Source organism: Polypterus senegalus, chromosome 2 (genome assembly GCF_016835505.1).
Source record: "Polypterus senegalus isolate Bchr_013 chromosome 2, ASM1683550v1, whole genome shotgun sequence".
Lineage (NCBI taxonomy): Eukaryota > Metazoa > Chordata > Cladistia > Polypteriformes > Polypteridae > Polypterus > Polypterus senegalus.
In genome coordinates, this window is record NC_053155.1 from 290,543,437 (window position 1) to 290,565,635 (window position 22,199).

At 35.9% G+C, this 22,199-nt stretch overlaps 1 protein-coding gene across 2 annotated transcripts in view; it reads left to right on the plus strand.

The window, feature by feature from the left end:
- Positions 1-22,199, plus strand: part of pds5b (PDS5 cohesin associated factor B) — a 159,428-nt gene that overhangs the window by 77,192 nt on the left and 60,037 nt on the right. For both annotated transcript variants that reach the window (XM_039745755.1, XM_039745756.1), the window contains exons 10-14: positions 3,644-3,738; positions 4,293-4,438; positions 6,553-6,704; positions 16,047-16,160; positions 17,160-17,241. In XM_039745755.1, coding sequence (XP_039601689.1) covers positions 3,644-3,738; positions 4,293-4,438; positions 6,553-6,704; positions 16,047-16,160; positions 17,160-17,241 — 589 coding nt within the window. The remainder of the gene's footprint in view (positions 1-3,643; positions 3,739-4,292; positions 4,439-6,552; positions 6,705-16,046; positions 16,161-17,159; positions 17,242-22,199) is intronic.

A 22,199-nucleotide genomic window follows, 5' to 3' on the forward strand; every position in this document is an offset into this window, starting at 1 on the left:
CCAAGCGAGACTCTACATAAGAGGAGGCAGGCTCTACATTCAGAATTAAACCTCTTGACAACTAAAGAAACCGAACAACTAATTTACAAATCCAGACATCATTATTATGAACATGGAGAGAAAGCTAATAAGCTTTTAGCGCAACAAATTCACAAGCAAGATGCATAGCGCAATCTCGTAATTACTAACACTAACGGAGATAAAATCATCGAACACAAAAATATAATGTACACTTTTAGAGACTACTATAAATCCCTATATACTACTGAGTTTAAAGAAGACAATATACAATCTAATGCATTTCTGGATAAATTACAGATACCACAAATTGACGCTATTAGTGTGGAGGAGCTCGATAAACCTCTGTCATTATCAGAATTACTGGATGCTATAAAGTCACTCCAAGGTGGAAAAGCAGCAGGCCCTGACGGCTACCCTGCAGAGTTTTACAAGAAATTCTCCGCTCAGCTAGCTCCCTCCTATTAGCAACATTTACAGAAGCCAGAGACAACCAATCTCTTCCACAAACCTTTCGCCAAGCACTAATCACCGTTCTTCCAAAACAAAATAAGGACTTATTACAATGTGCATCATACAGACCAATTTCACTTCTGAATAACGACGTTAAAATACTCTCTAAAATCATAGCTAGAAGGATGGAGAAAGTGCTCCCCTCAGTAATATCACAAGACCAAACTGGATTTATTAGGGGCCGACACTTATCTTCAAATCTTCGACGCCTGTTTAATGTAATATACTCACCAACTAAATCAAACACCCCAGAAATATTATTATCATTGGATGCAGAAAAAGCATTCGACATGATTGAATGGAAATACCTTTTACTATTTTGGAGAAGTTTGGGTTTGGCCCAACATTTGTGCATGGATTAAATTACTGTATACTAACCCAGAAGCTTCAGTTTGCATCAATAACATTTGCTCAGACTACTTTAAACTAGAACGTGGCACAAGACAAGGATGCCCTTTGTCACCACTGCTGTTTGCAATTGCCATTGAACCACTGGCAATACATTGTCGAAATACTGATCAGATAAAGGGGATTAGCAGAGAAGGACTGGAACAGAAAATCTCATTATATGCAGATGACATGGTACTGTATATATCGGACCCAGAAAATTCTGTGCCTGCAGTCTTAGCAGCACTCACAGAATTTCAAAAGCTCTCTGGTCTCAGAATTAATCTGAATAAAAGTGTACTCTTTCCGTGAATTCGCAAGCATATAATATTAGATTAGACACCCTTCCTTTTATCATTGCAGAACAGTTTAAATACCTCGGGGTAAACATCACAAGTAAACATAAAGCTCTTTATCAACAAAATTTCGTCGTCTGCATGGAAAAAATTAAACAAGACTTGCATAGATGGTCAACCCTTCATCTCACACTAGCTGGAAGAATTAACACTGTTAAGATGAATATTCTTCCTAAGCTCCTTTTTATTTCAAAACATACCAATATACATTAATAAATCGTTCTTTAAGCAATTAGATTCAACAATAACCTCATTTATTTGGAATTCTAAACATCCACGCATCAAAAGAGCGACCCTACAAAGACAAAAGGCAGAAGGCGGCATGGCTCTACCTAACTTCCAGTTTTATTACTGGGGCAAATATACAGTCGATAAGAACCTGGACACAAATAGAAGAACATACACAGGCATGGACCGCAATAGAAGTAAAATCCTGCAGTACTTCTTTGTATTCCTTGCTTTGTGCTCCAATAAACACACGCTATCGGCAATACACTAATAACCCAATTGTGCTCCACTCACTTAGAATCTGGAACCAATGTAGAAAGCATTTTAAGACGGAGAAGCTTCTTTCTGTGGCACCCTGCAAAAGAACCACCTCTTTCAACCCTCACAAACATATGCAGTTTTAATATCTGGAAAAATTTGGAATTAACTTGCTTAGAGATCTTTATATAGACAACGCCTTTGCATCCTATGAACAATTACATTCCAAATTTAACATTCCAGCTACAAATTTCTTTCACTATCTTCAAATCAGGAACTTTGTTAAACAGAACCTTCCAGATTTTCCTCATCTTGCACCCTCATCCACGCTGGAAAAATTATTGCTCAATTTCAAGGAGTTAGACTCCATCTCTACAATATATAAAATCCTTTTACAATCCCTTCCTTTCAAAGATCCAAGAGGACACTGGGAAAATGACCTCTCAATTAATATATCAGAAAAGGAGTGGAAAGTAGCAATGCAGAGAATTCACTCAAGCTCCATATGCAAAGCATACAATTATACAACTCAAAATTATATATCGAGCACATCTGTCTCACTAAAACTCTCAAAATGTTTCCAGGGCATGATCCAACCTGTGAACGCTGCAAAAGCCCCAGCCTCACTAGGTCACATGTTCTGGGCCTGCTCCAAATTAACATTATTCTGGACAAAAATTTTTAATTACCTCTCAGACAGTCTTGGACTCACAATCCCTCCTAACCCATTAACAGCTGTGTTTGGGGTTCTTCCAGAGGGTCTTAAAGTGGAGAAAGACAAACAAATTGTGATTGCATTCACTACACTTTTAGCACGCAGACTTATTCTGATAAACTGGAAGAACCCAAACTCTCCTCTTTTAAGTCAGTGGGAAACTGATGTGTTATATTATTTAAAATTGGAAAAATCAAATACTCAGTTAGAGGATCTGTGCAGACTTTTTCAAAACATGGCAGGATCTAATCAGTAATATTTTGAAATGATTATATAAAGCACAGAGAATTTGTTGATTTAGGTATTTTTAAAAGCCTTAAATTTTACACCGTTTGGCTTGCTCTCTCTCTCAAGGGTGGGGATCGATCTGTTCTTAGCATAATTCTTTTTTTTGTAAAAATGTGATTGCTATGTATTGATTGTAATAAAATTAATAAAAAAAAAAAAAAAAAAGAAATCTCTTTGTTAGGAATGGAAGTTGAATTTAGTCTTTAAATATCTATGGTAAAGAAAAAGTTATGCAATGATGACTACATTTAACTATATAAAGTCAAAACTTTGTATATATAAAGTCATTCGCGAATATATAAAGTCAAAACTTGAATATATAAAGTCAGCGTTGGAATATTTCGGAATATATAAAGTCCGCATCGGAATATATAAAGTCAGTGTCGGAATACAGGCTATTTTTATGAATACGTTTTTGTTAACTTAGTTCAGTTCAGAGTCGTTTCAATCAATAGATTTTGACTTTCACTTTATGTATTCAGGAGTGAGTTTATATACTCCGATGTTGACTTTATATAATCAGGAATGACTTTATAAATTCCGACACTGACTTTGTATATTCAGGTTTTGACTTTATATATTTCAGCGATGACTTTATTCAACTTTTGACTTTATATATTCCAACGCTGACTTTATGTATACCGACGCTGACTTTATATATTCAAGTTTTGACTTTATATATTCTGACGCCGACTTAATATACAGTATTCACAAAATCGATTTATTTGCCTGTTTGGCACCCCATAGTATATGTGTGTGTGTAATTCCATGATGATTAAAATCTTTTGTCTTATTTCCTGTTATGTGAGTAAAATATTATGTGCTTGAGTAGAATCCACCAAGCTGAAAAGCTTTGTTTCTCTTTTAAACCCTAATCTAGGTTTAATGATATTCATGTACCTATACGTCTTGAATGTGTGAAGTTTGCAAGTCACTGCCTCATGAATCATCCAGATTTAGCCAAAGATCTTACAGGTATGACTGCAGAGTTTTTCTTTCTGTCATTTTTTTTCTTGAAACTGAAATATTTAATGCAAATATGATCTGTATTTGTTGATTGTAAACTGACTAGACTAGAGAGGAATCTAATTGCTCAATGTTAGAAATTTCAATTCCTACAGTAAGGAGCATTGTAGCCAGCTCTTCTTCCTCATGTTAGAAGTATAGCAATAGCAAGAAAGAGAGACAAAAGAAGAAAACTGTTAGTTAACAGGAAGTTTGCAGCCTTTCACTGTTTTTCCCCTTTTTGCCTTATCTGTTAAATTCAATATATAAGTAACAACTGCGTGTTAAAACGTTTCAGCAGTGCAGTGATGGTGTTTTATGGTCTCATTTAGAGATTTGGTGGAGCATAGCAGTTTTTTTCTTATTAAATTACTTCAGTTGTGTTATATGCAACATTTTGTTTTTGTAGGTAAAAATTCTCATAGTGTGTCCCAGTAAATGAACACAAATATCTGCTGTAAACCTCAATATTAAACTGAATTCATGTGCTTTTCTTTTAATAAAGTATTACTATTGCCTTGCAGAATATTTAAAGGTGAGGTCTCATGATCCCGAAGAGGCCATTAGACATGATGTCATTGTGTCTATTGTTACTGCTGCAAAAAAGGATCTCTCACTGGTGAATGATCACTTACTTAATTTTGTAAGAGAAAGAACTTTGGACAAGAGGGTAAGTTTTGAAATCTAATGACTTTTACTCATTTTATAAACTAGTACCTGTTTATTTTTAATCTATCTACAGCTGAAAGGGATACACAGCTTTCAAGATGAACAATTGTAAGATTTTTTTTCTTTTGAAATAGTGATATGTAAGTCAGTCTTGAGTGAAAAAAGTTTGGTGCTCTCTGTACACAAAAGAATTTGAACTTCACCTTAATGTTTCCTTCAAATGTTCTAGTTCTTTCAATGAACTTATAAGTAAGTCATTGTGTTATTAGGGGTGCTTACACCAAAGGTGGTGTTATTTATCTTTTGCTTATTTAAGTGCAAAATGCTACTTGTTGTTGTTCTTTCTTGGTTTTAATATAACTGTTCAAGTTAGATGATGCTGAGATCAGATACTGTATTTTGGTGAAAAATGAAATGTGCCTTAGACTTTTTGATTGTGTTTTTGATTTTTTTGGTTTGTTTTCAAAAGATAATTCAGATACTTTATCTGTTAAGTTTAATACAAATGCTTTTATGTATTTTTCAGTTTCATTGCTTTATTGGTATTTATTGCTATTTTTTCCCTCCTAATCAGTTTAATAATAATTCTAATATAGTTTACTATGGTGGTGCCTTTCTAATGCTGTATTGTGACAGCTAATCACTCGCAGTTACTTTATTATTGTTTGTATTTAATGATGGTATTCACTGAGAAGCATTCTACCTGGAATATCAGTTTAATTAGACAAACAGCCTTTATTTTGTACACTGTACCAACTTTACATTTATACATGCCTAATGCATATTTCCATAAGTAAAGTGCAGTGCAAAAGTTCATTTCCTGATTTTATTTTATAATTCACATTATTAACACTGAAAGTTAAAACCAAATTTTTATATTAGATAACAGGTTACATGAGTTAAATGATAACTTGTGTTTACTTTATTTCTCTGTTGTATAAAGGTATACAGTATCAACTGACACTGTATAATAAAACAGTTATTCTATAATGTGTGCTTTTAGATCTAATTTACTGTATTGCTAAGATTTCATTAGTTTTTAGTTCACTACAAGAAATTAAGTATATGGAGAAGTTATTGATTAATTGATTTTAATAATGGACCATGTACTTTTTAATTCTTTGAAGCAAGTACTACATTTTTCCTTCTTCTCAGAACAGTTTGCTTGGACCCCGTAAACATGTCAAAATACACAAAGTAGACAGTCAGTTTAAATGCTATAACATTTATGCTAACACTTTACATCACATATGTAACGTAACATTCATAACATTCAACCTGCTTAATATTGGTCAGAAGTGCAGAGCTGCTTAATACCAAATTACAGTATGTTTAAAATCCTTCTGCACTTACAGAGAGTAAGTTTAGCACAAACCACCTTTTCTCTCACACTCCCCTAAAGGAATTTTGTCAGAATTATTTTTTAAAGCAAGCTGCGAGCAGAGCATGATATTTGAGCACTATAAGAAGTGTGACCACACGAGTGTAGTAAGGGTGAACTCAATTCCACTAAACAGAGCTATAGCTTAACAGAAATAAATACTAAAAAATCTGAATGTTTTCATAATAGTTAAAATATGAAATAATAAATAAATAGCAGTTTAAGGACTTATTAGGCTTTCCTAGGAATTCAGTGATAAGTATGTGGGTTTAGACCATATGTGAACAAATGTAATAGTGAATATGTCAAAGAAATTACCATTTCAAAGACCTTGATTTATGGTAGTATGTCGTGGGAGTTTTTGTAAGCAAGACTAGAACTTTATTTGTGTACTATGTGGGATTTTCTCAGATGGATAAACAAGTAGGGTCCAGGGTTCTCTATGTACTATCAAAAACAGAGATTGAGCACAGGCAATTAAGTGGAGGTTGAGAGAATATTAAAAAAAAATCAGTGAGATACTGCACAGTCCCTGGAAGTCTAGCCACTGGAAGAGCCCTTGCAAAGTCTTTTGCAATTGTTACTTTTTTTTAGTTTTCAATTCAAAGCGACACTTGTTAGATCTGTGAATGTGGGAGGCTGATTATACACATACTGTTTCGTTAAAGACTACCCAAACAGATAAATGTTCAATTAACATTTACATAAATCACTTTTCCTTTTGCATTTAATAGTGGAGAGTTCGTAAAGAAGCAATGATGGGATTGGCTCAGATTTACAAAAAATACTCTTTGCAAGGAGAAGCTGGAAAGGAAGCAACCAAACAAATATCATGGATCAAAGACAAACTGCTGCATATATACTATCAAAACAGTATTGATGACAGGTAAGTGTCAAAGTTTTGAAAAGATGAGGGAATTTTCTAGGCGATCAGTTGCAACGGAGTAGGCTAATGCAGAACGTCTGCTTTATCAAATTAAAAATCCTTTAAATCGCCTGTTAACTAATGAGTCTGAGTAGCTGCCAGAAGCATCACTTTATAATAATAAAATTAATTTGTCAATATACTATGTTTACATTAAATGTCTGTCAGAGATCGGAAAATTGAACTGAACTGGTGGTTAATAAAAATAATCTTTTAAATCTACTTTAATATATTTGAATCTTAAATAATCTTTTTCACTTCATTAAAATGTAAAACTTCGTTTTAGTTGTTTCGTTTTTAAAAAATGTTTATTCATTGTGGAATAATGTGAAGTGTTCTGCTAACTCACAACATGGTAATTACATTTTCCAGCCATATACAGCATATTATAAGCGTAGTGATACACACAATTGCCTGTAAATGAATATTCATTTACCTCCTGTTTCTTATGTAGGGCCCAAGGTTCTTTAGGGGTGGGGGATTGGAAGGATTTTTTCCCCTTACCCATGGGGTAATTTATTGGCTGGTAAGTGGAGCTGGATTTCAGTGTAGGTTTTATAAAGATTAATATGATCATCGTGGGGTACCTAATTTATCCTAACAGATGTATGTACTAAATTTATTCAGTCACATTTGTGTTCTGTAAGTGAAAAATACTTTTTAAAATCAATACTTAAAAACCTTCAAACATTATTATATCATGTCACATGCATTAATGAATATCAAAATTGTTCAGAATTGTTTACACCAGTGATATTTAAGTTTAGTAATGGGGGCTCGTTTATGCTTTTCCTGATTGGATTAAGCACACTTTCTCCCAATTTCTGTGTTTACTGTCAATCCAAAAATGACAATTGAGTTTTACCATTATTTAATAATGACTTCAAAAGAGGGTCTGACACTGCAGCCTTTCAGCACAAAGTGGTGTTTGTTTGCGCCCTATCTTTTCTTTGGTAATTTTAATTATAGTGTATTAAAGTACAATGAAGGGAGCAAAGTCCACAGCAAACAGGTAAATGAATAGGAAAATAACAAATGAGATTTAATCATTTAAATTTATGGAAAAAAAATCTACTTTTCCTTTTAATGTAAACCTCACAATTTTTTTTTTTTTTTTATACAAAATAATGTGTGGAAGTCAGTAATCAAGTAGGACCTGAACTAGTTTTGAGTGGATTATAATGGTGCAATTGTCTTTTGAAGTATGCTGGACAATTATTGTACCCAAAAATATTGACTAAACTGTGTGGCAGTAGAGCTAACCACTTTGCCTCCTCGAGATTAGATATATATGTCATATATTGAGCTGCATAGTTACTTTCTAGGTCCAGTTCAGCTCAGCTCCAGGAAATCACACTTTCACACAGGCACAAGTATGCTAGATTAACTTTGGTTACGGTTTCATATCAATAAAAACCTTCTTAAGTGATTGATTGATTGCGTGATGCATTCAGTTTAGCCTGTCGAGATGCTTGCCTACTGTTTTGCATTGTGCAGCCCCATCAACAGCACTTGCAGCCAATGAATTTATCAGCAGAATTGTCTTAAGAAACACTCCAATATACCAACAGCAGTAATTCCTCACTGTTTTTGTGACAGCCAAGTCAGATGTTTTCTTTCTTTTTAATTTTCTTGCTTTTATAGTCATTCTGGTGTTTGTTCAAACCATAGTGTATGTTTGTTTGTCTAGTTATTTATTTATTGAGCTTATGTAAAATCCCAAATTGTTCCCTGGGGACAAGTAAAGTTCTACCTATCTTTCTGTTCATCTATTATATAGTGCCTTACCTGTCTATCTATTATTTGGTACATTTCCCATACTTCCTCTGCAGGGGGACAGCTCCCCACAGCTGCAGTTCTCAATTTGTGCACTGTGCAGTAGAGAGAGAAAATAATGTAAAACTTGAAGCACTATTGCCATTGTATTTTTAAGTCTTTCATTATTCTTCCTTGACTTTTCCTAAATTGCTGCACCTCAAATGCCCATGTTGTTATAAATCTTAAATTCTTTTCAGGAAATGTGGTTGATAATATTTTTTTTTTTATTCTTACACAAAATTTGAAATGAAATTTAGGTGAATTTTAAGGTTTGATGTTGTGTTTTTTTTGTTCTTTTTTTTTTACTCTAAATGTCTACAGCGCACAACATATTCTGCTCTAAGACAATATGCTTTTAATGAATGTCTTTAATTTTGCATTCAAAAATCTCCCATACTGGGCTTTGCTATCTTCTACCTGTCATATTGATCTCCGATTCCGTCTCAGGCATATACAATTTATAGACAGAATTTTGCCACTACAGGTCTGAGAAGATACCAAAAATCAGACAATAGATTCTACTGTGTTCTGACAGGTGTGATCATGAAAATCATGGAGGCTTATCAAGAACAGGGCTCTTTGGCTTGAATCAGTGTGCAGACCTCACCAGCTGTATTGAGGGAAACAAAGAAAAACAACCATTTCGTGTCAGGGTCAGAAGCAGTGAGATTTGAATAGCTCATACATAAGAACAGTAAACCCAAATTGAGCAGAGTAAGAGTAGGTAATAGGTGTATGGAGGGGCACAAAACGACAGAGACAACATCTGTGGTTAGGAACAATATATACAGTATATAAACCTGTTTATGCAGAGCAGGATTGCCGGAAACGTGGAGCTTACCCCAGCAGGTTTGGATGCAAGGAAGGAAAAATCCCAGGTATGCAATATGTATGATATGGCTGATCTTAAGAACAAAACATATATGATATTGCAACTGTCTATCTTGAAAGATAGAGAAAATTTGAAAAAAGGGGGACAGACATTTTAAAACATAATACTGCTACTGGATTATTTATACAAAATCGGGTATTTTGAGCTGTGAATATAAATTAAAAAAAGATAAATGAATTAATATAGCATAAATATAAAAACATGGGGTGGCATGGTGGAGCAGTGGTACTGCTGCTGCCTTGCAGTTAGGAGACCTGGGTTCACTTCCTGGATCCTCCCTGCGTGGAGTTTGCATGTTCGCCTCGTGTCTGCGTGGGTTTTATTCCGGGTGCTCCGGTTTCCTCCCACAGTCCAAAGACATGCAGGTTAGGTGCATTGGCGATCCTAAATTGTCCCTAGTGTGTGCTTGGTGTGTGGGTGTGTGTGTGGGTGCCATGTGGTAGGCTGGCACCCTGCCCGGGTTTTGTTTCCTGCCTTGTGCCCTGTGTTGGCTAGGATTGGCTCCAGCTGACCCCTGTGAGCCTGTAGTTAGGATATAGCGGGTTGGATAATGGACGGATGGATAAAAACACATTAGTATGTTTAGTTTTTCTCCAGTTGGCAGACTGTCTTTTCTAAATACCTGTAGTTCAGTGGAGACATTGCCAGCTTGGGAATTTTACAAGGTTTGTATAGCTTTGTATAGCTTTGTTGTTTTTTTTTTTTTAAAAAACTAAAAGTGATTGGTCAGTAACAATATGCTGATCTTATATGATGACCTACACAGTCTCTCGATCAGTGCCATTTTATTTTCAAAAAGGATTTCTCCTGTGCAAAGTGGCAGATGAATTATTGTTAACAAAACAACAACAACATCATTTATTTATATAGCACATTTTCATACAAACAGTAGCTCAAAGTGCTTTACATAATAAAGAATAGAAAAATAAAAGACACAATAAGAAAACAAAATAAATCAACATTAATTAACATAGAATAAGAGTAAGGTCCAATGGCCAGGGGGGACAGAAAAAACAAAAAAACTCCAGACGGCTGGAGAAAAAATAAAATCTACAAGGATTCCAGACCATGAGACCACCCAGTCCCCTCTGGGCATTCTACCTAACATAAATGAAACAGTCCTCTTTGGATTTAGGGTTCTCACGGAAGGGCTTGATGAAGATGGTCACGTAGAATTCTGCCTTTTAATCCATCCATCATTGTTGGAGCATCATGAAGCTTTGAGTAGATGGAGGTGGCGCAGGCCACCACCACAAAGAAACCGGAAAAAGAAACAGAAAAGAGAGTAGGGGTCAGTACGGATTTTAGAGCCACCATGAATAGTTATTATGAGGAAATTGAACATACAGAGTATCAGGATTAAGTTAAATTAAGTTAAATTGAAGTTATAGAAAGGCCATGTTAAAGTAATTTGTTTTCAGCAGTGTTTAAAACTGCTCTACTGTATCAGCCTGGCGAATTCCTATTGGCAGGCTATTCCAGATTTTAGGTGCATAGCAGCAGAAGGCCGCCTCACCACTTCTTTTAAGTTTAGTTCTTGGAATTCTAAGGAGACACTCATTTGAGGATCTGAAAAAAAACCTGAAACTAAAAATAGTACATAATTTTCTACGGGTTGGAATTGATATTATGAAAGCTATTAAATAAACATTAAAGTAGTTAACTAGCACATGTAAGTATATTCTAATTATTTCTTTTGAATATAACTCATTGTTACCACACTTTTGTATATTAAATATTTTTGTATCTGTCTCTTTGATGTAGAAAACAATTTTAAAATGTAACCTAACTTAATAACTTTAAAGCTACCTTTGTAAAATCTTATTTGCCAATTGAAGATTAATCCATTATTTCAGAATACTTGTAAAATGGGCCTAGTTCTGTTGTTTTCATAGTTTCTAATAATCGTAAGTAATCAGAATTAATTTTGCTTGTGCTTGTTTACTAATCTCGAAATAGCCATTGGACTGGCTAACCTTAATCACACCAGTTACTTTTAACAGGATACTGAATCCCATTTGCTCTTGTCACATTTTAGTTGTTATACTGATGAAAATTACTTTGGCTTGGAAAAACTCAACACACAACACAAAAATAGTGCCTACTCATTCATTTTCAGCAACGAAGTATGCAGTTGTTGTTGTATCCCTAGAGAGATTTGCTTCAACACAATACAAACTGAGTCACATGTTTGTCTGGAAAGTGTGGAAGTTTTGAAACTAAATTTTGCTTTGGAATGAACAAATGGTGCTACTCATTTTATCACCATTGAAGACCAGCCACAGGTACAGTGTTGGCGCTTGGTTTGAAATTTTCTTTGACTTTTACTTGGTAGAACTTTAGCTGAGACTTCCTTTGTGGAGAAACTCCAGTTTTCCTCCTATGTCCCTGGTTAGATCATCTGCTGACTCAAAATTAGTTTTATGCAAACATAGTGCAATCACTAAGGTTGGTTCCAGTCTCATGATCAGTGCACTGATCAGGCTGATTAAAAATGGATGGATGGTTGGACAGACACCTGTATGTGTGTCCATTCGATTATAGGATGAATTGAAAGCCTCTGTTCCATTATCAAACATATACCTATAGTGCTGTATTAAAAAGCCCTCATTCAAATATGTGATACCATGTGTTTAAATGACAGCTGCGTCATTGTATCATTTTACTTTTAAGACAAGCACAAATCTTTTATCTTATTTTTGAACTAATTTCATAATTGGGTATAAGTGGTAAGATTGAAAGCCTTTTTTTGCTTTGAAAGAACATAGATTTTCTTCTTTAAGTAAAACCTTGCAGAATTTTTAAATAGGCTGGATTCTCACACTGAAATACAAGTCCTCATACAGTAGATATCAGCTGGTTTTAACATGTTTTTTCCCCGCTAGCTCTGTGTACAAGTCATGTGGTGAAGGCACTGTGTTGCAAATGCATTTGGGTTATGCTCATTATAGAAGGGTGTACCATAGAAAGTGCATCTTGTGAAAGAATAACAAACCCAAAAGGTGTTCTTTAGTTGCCTTTATGCACATGTTATGCCAGTCCAAAAACTAACAACATACTGTACATGTCCCCCACCCCATTGGCACAATGCTTTGTACAGCCAACTAATGAGATTCATATTTACTTCGGTAACAAAATATAAACATTTGTTTTTCTTGAAGACAAAACATAAAGTTTTTAGAGAATAAAAAAACGTTTCTAACTAGAGATCTTAACCGTTAATGTAGTCACACTATAATTGCAAAGTTGTTCACCAAGAAAGTCTTATTTTATATAACCAGAAGTAAAACCCAAAGACACAAACTGAGTTGAAACAAATGAGTGAGAGTCAAAATCAGAATATTGACAGAACAGAAATGTGCTCATTGGTTGACTCTTTATCTTGGACAATGCAGCCATCACCATTATAGGATAATTTATGAACTTGTGAAACTGCTTGCCGTGGGTTTCATTGTGAGATTGTGTTGTAGTTACATATATATTTAAAAGGAATTAAAACCATATTCAAAAATAAAAATCAGCAAATGTCTTGCCTTCTATTTCTTAGTGCCACATTTACTTAATCAATATATATTTACCTTATCAGGACCTGAGGTTCTGTCCACACAAATGTGTTTTCATTTAAAAATGCGTACATTTGTGTACATTTTCAACTTGCTTCCACACTAACCTGGCGTTTTTGACACTTGAAAATGAAGACTGTTAATGCTGTCCAGAACCATATACTTCTGAAAATATAGCGTCAGCATTTCACTGTGAATAAGGTGTTAACATGGTTTTTAACACTAGAATTACCAGACCCTACGAAAAAACTCGTAGATCCGTCCCACCTTAAATCGCTTCTTAAAACCGTTCTCACCTCTCCGCCAGCCTCCTTTGTCCTGTAAATGTGCCGATAAAAACAAACTGCAAGCAGCCGGCTATTCCATCCCCCCAACGACTCAGAACGTGCACAAACTTCTCCGAGGTCATGCCTCGATTAGCTGGGAGTGAAGTGGAGTTTTAGAGTGGAAATAATAGATTGTTATTTGGAACACACGCATTTCATGTGTGTACTGTTTCTACACTAATCTGTGTAAACACAATGTTAAAACAGAAACTTTTTCATATTTTGGTAATAAATGTTACAAAATGTAGACATAAACTATAAAATGTGTGAAGCCTGACAGCCAAAGAGCAAATACACTTTCATAAAAGGTTCAAGACTTTTACAACAGCTTCTGTGGCGTACTGGTAAGCTTTTGTCACTTAGAGTGCAGCAGACTTGCTGTACCTCAAGAAATCTGAGTTCGAATCCCCGCTGGGGAGAAAATTTATTTATTTTTAACCTTCGCCGTTCTGCCTGCCTGAACTCCCTGTCTATCTATATAGTAATAACAGTAATTTTATTATTATACAGGAGCTTCCCTATCTGCCTATCATATAGTGCCTTTCCTTCCTGCTTATCTATATATTTATCCCCTTAGCTGTTTTTTATATATCTGTTATACAATGCCTTCCCTATTTATATATCTAGTGCCTTCTCTGCCTGTCTGTCTGTCTGATTGCATATAGCGCTGAACTTACTGCTTTGTACTATTCTGTCCTCTGCATGTCCTGGAGTACAAAAGAAACACCGCCATACAGCAACATGTGCTAACTGGCAAGATCGGGGGAAAAAACACGCGGTCACTGATTACAAACCGCAAGATGATTGAAAGAGACAATATATGTAAAAACATCATTGCACTAATGCAATATTATTAGAAAACGAACAGCGTCAGATCGGGTTTGAATATGCGCCAGATCTGACGCTGTTCGTTTTCAAATAATATTGCATGTATTGAACTATTTTAGAATAAAAACATACATTTGATTTCAGTCAGTCTGTAAGAGCCAGTGTAAATGCATGATAATTGTAAAGGCTATCTTTTTTTTTTTTTTTAATTCAGTTCCGTTCTCTCAGTCACGTTCACGAACCCCAGACACTGCTTTTTTCACATAAAGACGCGCTATAACTCAAATGTGATTTATTTGGAGACGCGCTATACTCAAATGTTATTTATATAGGGAAGAGTACAGTGTCAGGTGCTCATTGAGTGTAATAGGAACCATAGCACAGAGAGATGTGTACACTGCAACAAGTACACATGTCGTGAATGTAGGAAGGGTGTGTGGGAACTGTTAATATTTGAATGTGATGATTTTATATAGCATGGATCGGAAATCAGCAGTTCTTAGCATTGCACCACGCAAGCTGTCGTATCAACCGCCTACTGTAACTTGCTTTATTTTTTCTTCACTTATAGTCTAGAATAAAAGTGCCCTTGTTTTGTTATACTTGTACACCAACTTATGTTCCTGTGTTTGAGCGACACGGGCATGCTCAAAAAAATAGACGTGTAATGCCACGAAAAGTGCACGCAGGCACTTCAATTCGCAAGCATTGGTACGAGAATGCAGTCACAAGTACACTGCAGAGCTACAGCGTATCTTTATGTGAAAACAGCATTCTCAGATTAAGGGATGGATCCTGAACATGACTGAGAGAATGAAACGTGAATAAAAAAAAAAAAACTAACCTTTACAAGTATCATAAATTACACTGGCTGTTACACACTGAAATCAAATGTATGTTTTTATTATAAAATAGTAAGAATAAGAGCAGTTTACGTCTCAAAACTGAATCGCGTGGGATCGAACTCATGAGCTTTTGAATACTAGTCAACGGCTGATACCATTACGCTACCGTGGCAGTTGTAGTAAGTATGTGTCAATGTGGCATGCTAAGGTGGCTTTTTTCTGCAGTTATATTTTTGAATAAAAGCATACTTGTTCTGTTGTATTTGTACCTTTTGTGAAAGTGTTTGATATTTGGACTTTAGGCTTCATACATTATATAGTTTATGCTTACATTTTGTCATATACTACTACAATATGAAAAACGTTTCTGTTTTAAAAATGTGTTTACACGGATTACTGTAGAAACAGAACACACGTGAAATGCGTGTATTCCAAATAATCTAATAATCTATTATTTCCACTCTAAAACTCCACTTCACTCCCAGATAATCAATCAAGGCATGAGCTGGGAGAAGTTCGGCACGTTCTAAATTGGTGGGGGATGGAATAGCCGGCTACTTGCAGCTTTTCTTTTATCAGCACATTTAGATTAACAAAAGACACTGGCGGAGAGGTAAGAACGGTTTTAAGAAGTGATTTAAGGTGGGACGGACCTACGAGTTTTTTTGTAGGCTCTGGTAATTCTAGTGTTAAGAAAACAATACTCTAATCGCACTCTTGATTGGTTTGTGCTTATTTTGTGGACATTCCTTGATTGTATCCTGCTCATTACAATAACTTATTCCTTGATTGGTCACCATTTGTAGAGGAAAAACATTTTCCAGCATAGCAGGCATGAAGTAGTTGCTTTCAATGCCGCTTGTTGTGCTGCTTACCTGCATGCATCTAAATTGGACTTTGAAAAGTTTGAATGTTGCATTTATGCATAAAAAACTAATTACTTACCGGTCATTATAGTTTTGCAATAAATACTTTGGCTCACAGTGTTACTGAATTTGTTTGTTTAATATATATATTTTTTTTCTTTTCAGGTTACTTGTGGAGCGCATATTTGCCCAGTACATGGTTCCTCACAACTTGGAAACAACAGAAAGGATGAAATGTTTGTATTATCTTTATGCCACACTGGACTTCAATGCAGTGAAGTATGTTTTCTTTTCCTACATATTGCTAGACTTAAACTGTGCTTACTCAACTTTAATATTTAGAAATATATGAACCAATCTAAGGTATATACAGAAGATGTTATTTTTATGGTGCAAACTCGGTAAGAGCATACAGTTTATGATAAACAAGAGTCTGTCAAATCTGACTGCTGAAGCTAATTAATCAAATTATGTAATAAAGTTGTTTCTTAAGACATCATTATTTCCATTAAGAACATGATTAGGTACTTTGACATAGGCTCAAGTCCATCCTTATTATGTGAATGAGGCCTCTGCTTTAATTACGTTTTCTCTTTCTGAACTAATATGACCATTTTACTTTTTAAAATTGACTGGACTTGACTTTATTTATGTTTAAATATCTATATGAGGTGCATAAATATTTGGAAATTATATTCTGCATATCATAACATGAAATTGTAGGAATGCACCTGGCTTTCTGTTTTCTTTTACACAGCTGTCTTAAATGAAATCAAATATTTAAAGTCCTCCGTAATCATAAAAGATATGATAATGCATTGTAGGATTTGGAAATATTCATCCTTGATTTTATCCTTGTTACAAATTAACTGTGTGTCGTTGTTGCGTTCTTTTGTTAAAGGTTTTTTATTTTTGCCTTGAGAATGTCTAGAGTTCAACAACATAAACTTTTTAATTCTCTTTTAAGATTTTGTATTTCATATTCTTTCTGGGTTTTATATTAATGTTTTGCTTAGAAATTACAATTTCTTTATCTAAGTACTTTTACCAGTTGGAAGTATGTTGGTTGTTGCATGCTCCATGCATACTCCTTGTCATATTTTGTGTAATCTTAAAAATGGCACGTTCAAACTTATTTGTTTGTTTGTTTGTGTATGTTGCAGTAAAAGTCCTAGCACTTTTTCTTTTAATTCACTAAATAGTTTGTGCATAACAGTGTGTTCTCTTGCAGATAAACTTTGAAAAAATCTTACCAGAAATGTATCCTTTCCTTTACAGAGCTTTGAATGAGATGTGGAAATGTCAAAATGCATTGAGGCATAATGTTAAAGATTTGCTTGACTTGATCAAACAACCTAAAGTAAGTTTTCGTTAATGTTATAATGAAATGTAGAACCTGTTCTTTCAATTCAAGATTTTCTTTTGTAATGCAATCCCTGCTTGTTCTTTGGAATGTTTATGGAAATAATGAAGATATTTTTGATAGAAATTGTATTTCTTAATGTAACTGAGGCTGGCTTCAGGCTCAGAATGTCAGTAGCATAATTTCCTAAAAAAGAAATATCACAGAATGATTTTTGTGTTTTTATGGTAGCGTAGAACAAAAAATGTCTTGAATCCATGTTATTTTTCAACGTCTGAGTCAAGAATTACTTTAAAGGATGAAGCATTTTATAAGTGTAAAGTGTGTTTTATCTGAAGGCCCCCAGCCACAGATTCTCATATCCCAAAAACTACAATATTCTTTCTCATTGCCTGAAACCCTCAATATACAGATTACAATAGGAAGCCTGGTATTTGCATCACAATAGTGACTTTCATACTCTGTGGTCCTGTAAAATAAGTTTCCTGTCAGCATTAATTTTTTCTGTAAATTGTTAATTTATTTTTAGTTTTTTTTAACAGTATCTGAAAAATATTTCTATACGAACAAGTATAAATATGTGTATGAGTGTGCACAAAGTTATTCAATGTGTTTTTTTTTTTTTTTTTTTTTTTGGCTTTATTCCCAGTGGTGCATGACCTCTAGCATCCCATTTACCTTTTGCTAGACAGTGCAACTTCAAAAACATATAGCTTTCTATGGCATAGTGGGTCCGAAAGAATGGCTTATTTTCTTTTTTAAATAATCCATTGGCCGTGTCTGTCTCCATGGGTGCACAAGTGCAGCTGCGTGGAGTTAACGAGGTAATTGGGGTGAGACACACCTACAACTGAAGGTGTGATCGTTCTTAATTGTTTCATTGGCTTCCTGCGGTGCGTGATTGAGACAATGCAGCATTTAGGTACGGGCCGGCACAAGAAATAATAGAAACAAAAGAAGACAAAGAACAAGAAAAGGGATGGGGGTTAGTGAAGAAGGCAGGAGGAGAGAAAAAGCCTGTGTGTGTGTGTGTGTGTGAGAGAGAGAGAGAGCTTTTTTTTTATATAAAGGACAACTTCTTGTTGACATTAACCTCGTTTTAAAGGATTTATTTAATTTGAATTTTAACCTCCACTTTTATCACCTCTTTTTACAGATTGATTGTTCATTTAACTTTGAGCACTGCACTTTTTTTTTGGACGCAGGTTTTTTTTTTAATAAAAGCACTGTACGCCTTTTTTTTTTTTAAACCATCCCTTTGCTCATTGTGATTTGTCCTCATTGCACAGCTCATGTGGTTACATTATCAACGGTGTTGGGTTCAAGAGGCCCCTAAAATTGAAAGAGGGAGCACAGAGCAGTACCTGCACCGTCGCACTTTCTGTCACAGAAACATGAGAATCGCAAAATGCTGTCTATTCAGTGCAATGCTAGTTCGGATCTACAGAAGATAAAGGTGTGATTTATGTATATGCTGCTAGCTGTCCTCCGCAACTCCGTCCACATAGTAGTGAAACAAGGCAAACTTGAAAAAAATGCAATTCTGGCCAAGTGGAAGGTATGTATGCTCCAACGTCAAATGCTGGCCCTGTATCTGATTGTGTTCAGCTCTGACAGGAAATTGTCCCCTGCGTGGGGAGAAAAGCAGGTGACCGTAATATCTCTGGCAATCAGCAGCTACCCTCTAAAACACAAGTACCTCTGATCTTGCTCTCAAAAACGTCAAACATTACTCCTTAACAATCTGTAGATGATAATGTCTGTTGACAAACAGGTATCACTAGCTAAGCAGAGGCAAGGTATGCTCCAACACTTGGTGTGAGGTAGACTGATTCGAACGAAGGCTGGCGCGTAAGTGAGGAGTGCCCCGCAGCCACTCTCTCAGATTTGCGCAAATAAATTGGTACCTCAAGCAAACTATGGTGCTTAGCGTGATGAGAGAAGTCACAAAATCGACTGGAATGTTCAACCAAATTATAGAAAAAAAGCCAGATCTAAATCTAAGTACTGTATATACTCATGTTTAAGTTCTCCCGCGGATAAGTCGGGGCTTGATTTTACCATATAATTTCCATTATTTTATAATGTTGGTCATGTAAGTTGAATGCAGAAAACTTGCACTATTGGTCCAAGAGATTATGATATGCTAATGCCCACCTGAGAGATACTCATGGAGCACACTGCACTTTTTTACTATGGATTGTGCCTATATGACCACACAGTAATATCCAAACTATTCCAAAGTGACTTTTGCACTGTTTCGTTTTTTTTGTATCTCGCACCCTCATACACCTTTATCGTAAGAGCACCCCTTATCTACGATGGAGCGTTCAATCAGAAGAAAATATGAAGCTGGTTTTAAATTAAAACTCGAAGTGGCAAATGAAATTAGTAACTGCGCTGCTGCAACAAAATTCGATGTGTCTGAGAAACTGGTGCAAGATTGGAGGAAGCAAGATGTAAAAAAAAAACAAAAAACGTTAAGGGTTGTATTTTTGAGCAGGCATTTAAGACGGGGGCCTGATTTTTATGATCTATTTTTCAGGTTTCAAGACCTGACTTCTATGCGAGTATATGCAGTAGTTCTCTCATAAAAGCATACAGACAGATGTTGGATGTATATAGATATGGCCAAAACGTTTGTGGATACTTGACCATTAAACCTACTGTATATGAGCTTGTTGGATATCCCATTTCAAAACCATGGGCAGCCTTCACTTTTTTCAGAAAGCGTTCCACAAGATTTTGGAGTGAATCTGTGGGAATTTGTGCCGATTGAGCCTAAACAGCATTTGTGAGGTCAGGTACTAATTTTGGATAGAAATATTTAGCATGCAACTGGCATTGTTAAATTGTCCCAAAGATGTTTAGTAATGTTGAAGTCAGGGTTCTTGGTAGGCCACTCAAGTTTCTTTACACCAAACTTGTTAAACCTTGTCTTTAATGACCTTTCTTTGTGCTCAGGGGCATAGTCATGCTGGGATAGTAAAGGGCCTTCTCCAAACTGTTGACAGAAAGTTAGGAACACACAATTGTCTAAAATGTTTTTATGCTGTTATTTTAATAGTACCCTTCAGTGAAACCAAGATGCCTAGCACAAACCTTCAAAAACAACCACAGCCCATTGTCCCTCTTCAACCAGACTTTATAGTAGGAAGTGACTCTACTCCATTTTGCCCTTGAGCAAGGCCCTTAACCTGCAATTGTTTCGTCATGGGAATGATGTAAATCTGTATCCAGTTCTTTAAGCAGGTCCTCCAGTTTACAGGGAATATTTGGGGGGTTGGCATGCTAGGAGGTGCAAAAACGAAATTATGAAAAGAAAAGCAAACTTTGAGAATTAAAAATAGTGGTCGAGTACTGGATTTGATCCTGGTTGACCCACATAAATTTCAGGCGAAGTGGCTGGGTCTGGCAATAGTGGTATAACATACGTCTCCTGTAAATTATGAAATCAGAATTCCTGGGCGACGAAAGCCTGTACAAATCTTGCATGTGAATCTTTTGAAGGAGTGGCACAAGCCCCAGGAGGTGTTGGCCTCGTCAGCCCTCTATTAGTGATGATTTGACGGACACCCAGAAGACTGAGTTGCCGTCGCTAATCGGAAGAACTCTGATGTCTTTTCGGTCATGTCCAGATGGAAATTGTGGAACACAGGATCATAATGGAACCCGCCATTAAATACAGATGCACCTGTATCATCTTTTGAAAGCAACAAGAATGGTGATATGCAAGGAGGTGAAGCAGATGCTTGAGCTGGGAGTAAATTGCAAATATAAGAGTGAGTGGCAAAGCCCAGTAGTTCTGGTCTCAAAAATGGATGGCTTGGTTTTGTTCTGTATAGATTTTAGAAGCTTGAATAAGTTCTCCAAGTTTCATCCCTATCCAATGCCACATTTTGATGACTTGTTGGAGAGACTTTCACCCTAGATCTCATGAAGGGGTGCTGGCAGGTGCCCCTAACGGAGTCCAGTTGTGAGAAGACCACATTCACCACTCCTTGACTTTTAAGTGGATGATGAATCAGATTCTGTGACACCATTCCACTTATGCTGGAGTGTATCTTGATGATGTGGTCATTTTTAGTAATTATTGGAGGTTGCATCTTGACTGCCTTCAAGCGGTGCTTGACAGTTTGAGATGGGCTGGGTTGACACCTAACCCTAAGAAGTGTAAATTAGGTTTGTCAGAGATGCATTACTCTATAGGAAATGGTTTGATCAAACCTCAGTTGGACAAGATGGGTGAGGCACTTACGTGTCCACATCCGGAAATGCAGAAGCAAGTTCCAGCTTTTCTTAGAATTGCAAGTTATTACAGATGATTCGTTCCCAATTTTGCACATAGAGCCACCCATCTCAATGACCTGACAAAAGGGCAGAAAAAAAACGAGCTATTGTCTGATGATTGGGCCTTCTTGGACTTAAAAGCTGCTTTGTTGTCATTCCCAGTTCTGTGGAATCCAGAATTTTCTAAAGAATTTGATAGATGGATGTGAGTGCTTTTTGCCACTGTCCTAGTGCTGTGCATGTCAATGCTGATGTTCTCTCGTGTCTAAGCAGTTGCTTTGTCCACACCGGTGTGAACCAAGTTTGGGCGGAAGGGGTATTTGAGATTTTTTAGCTCTTTTGAGACACTCCCCAACTGTGCTGTCTGCTAAAACACAGCTGATGCATCTGTGTGGGTTTCTTATCTGTTGCCAAGGCAACTGCAGGTTCGCGGCACACCCACTGAGGCAACTGCACATTTGCAGTCTCCCCACGTAACACGTCTATCAGCAGATGGTTAATGCAGGAAACATTTTAACCCAACCACTGACCTGGCCCAGTCACTGCTTGATTGCTGTGTCTGTGTATATTGAACTGGTAGCTCCCATTTGAATAAATGCCCTAACTTTTTTGATTGGTGTAAAGTTGGTTTTCTTTAAGCCTTTGGACTTTGCATGTTCTCATAT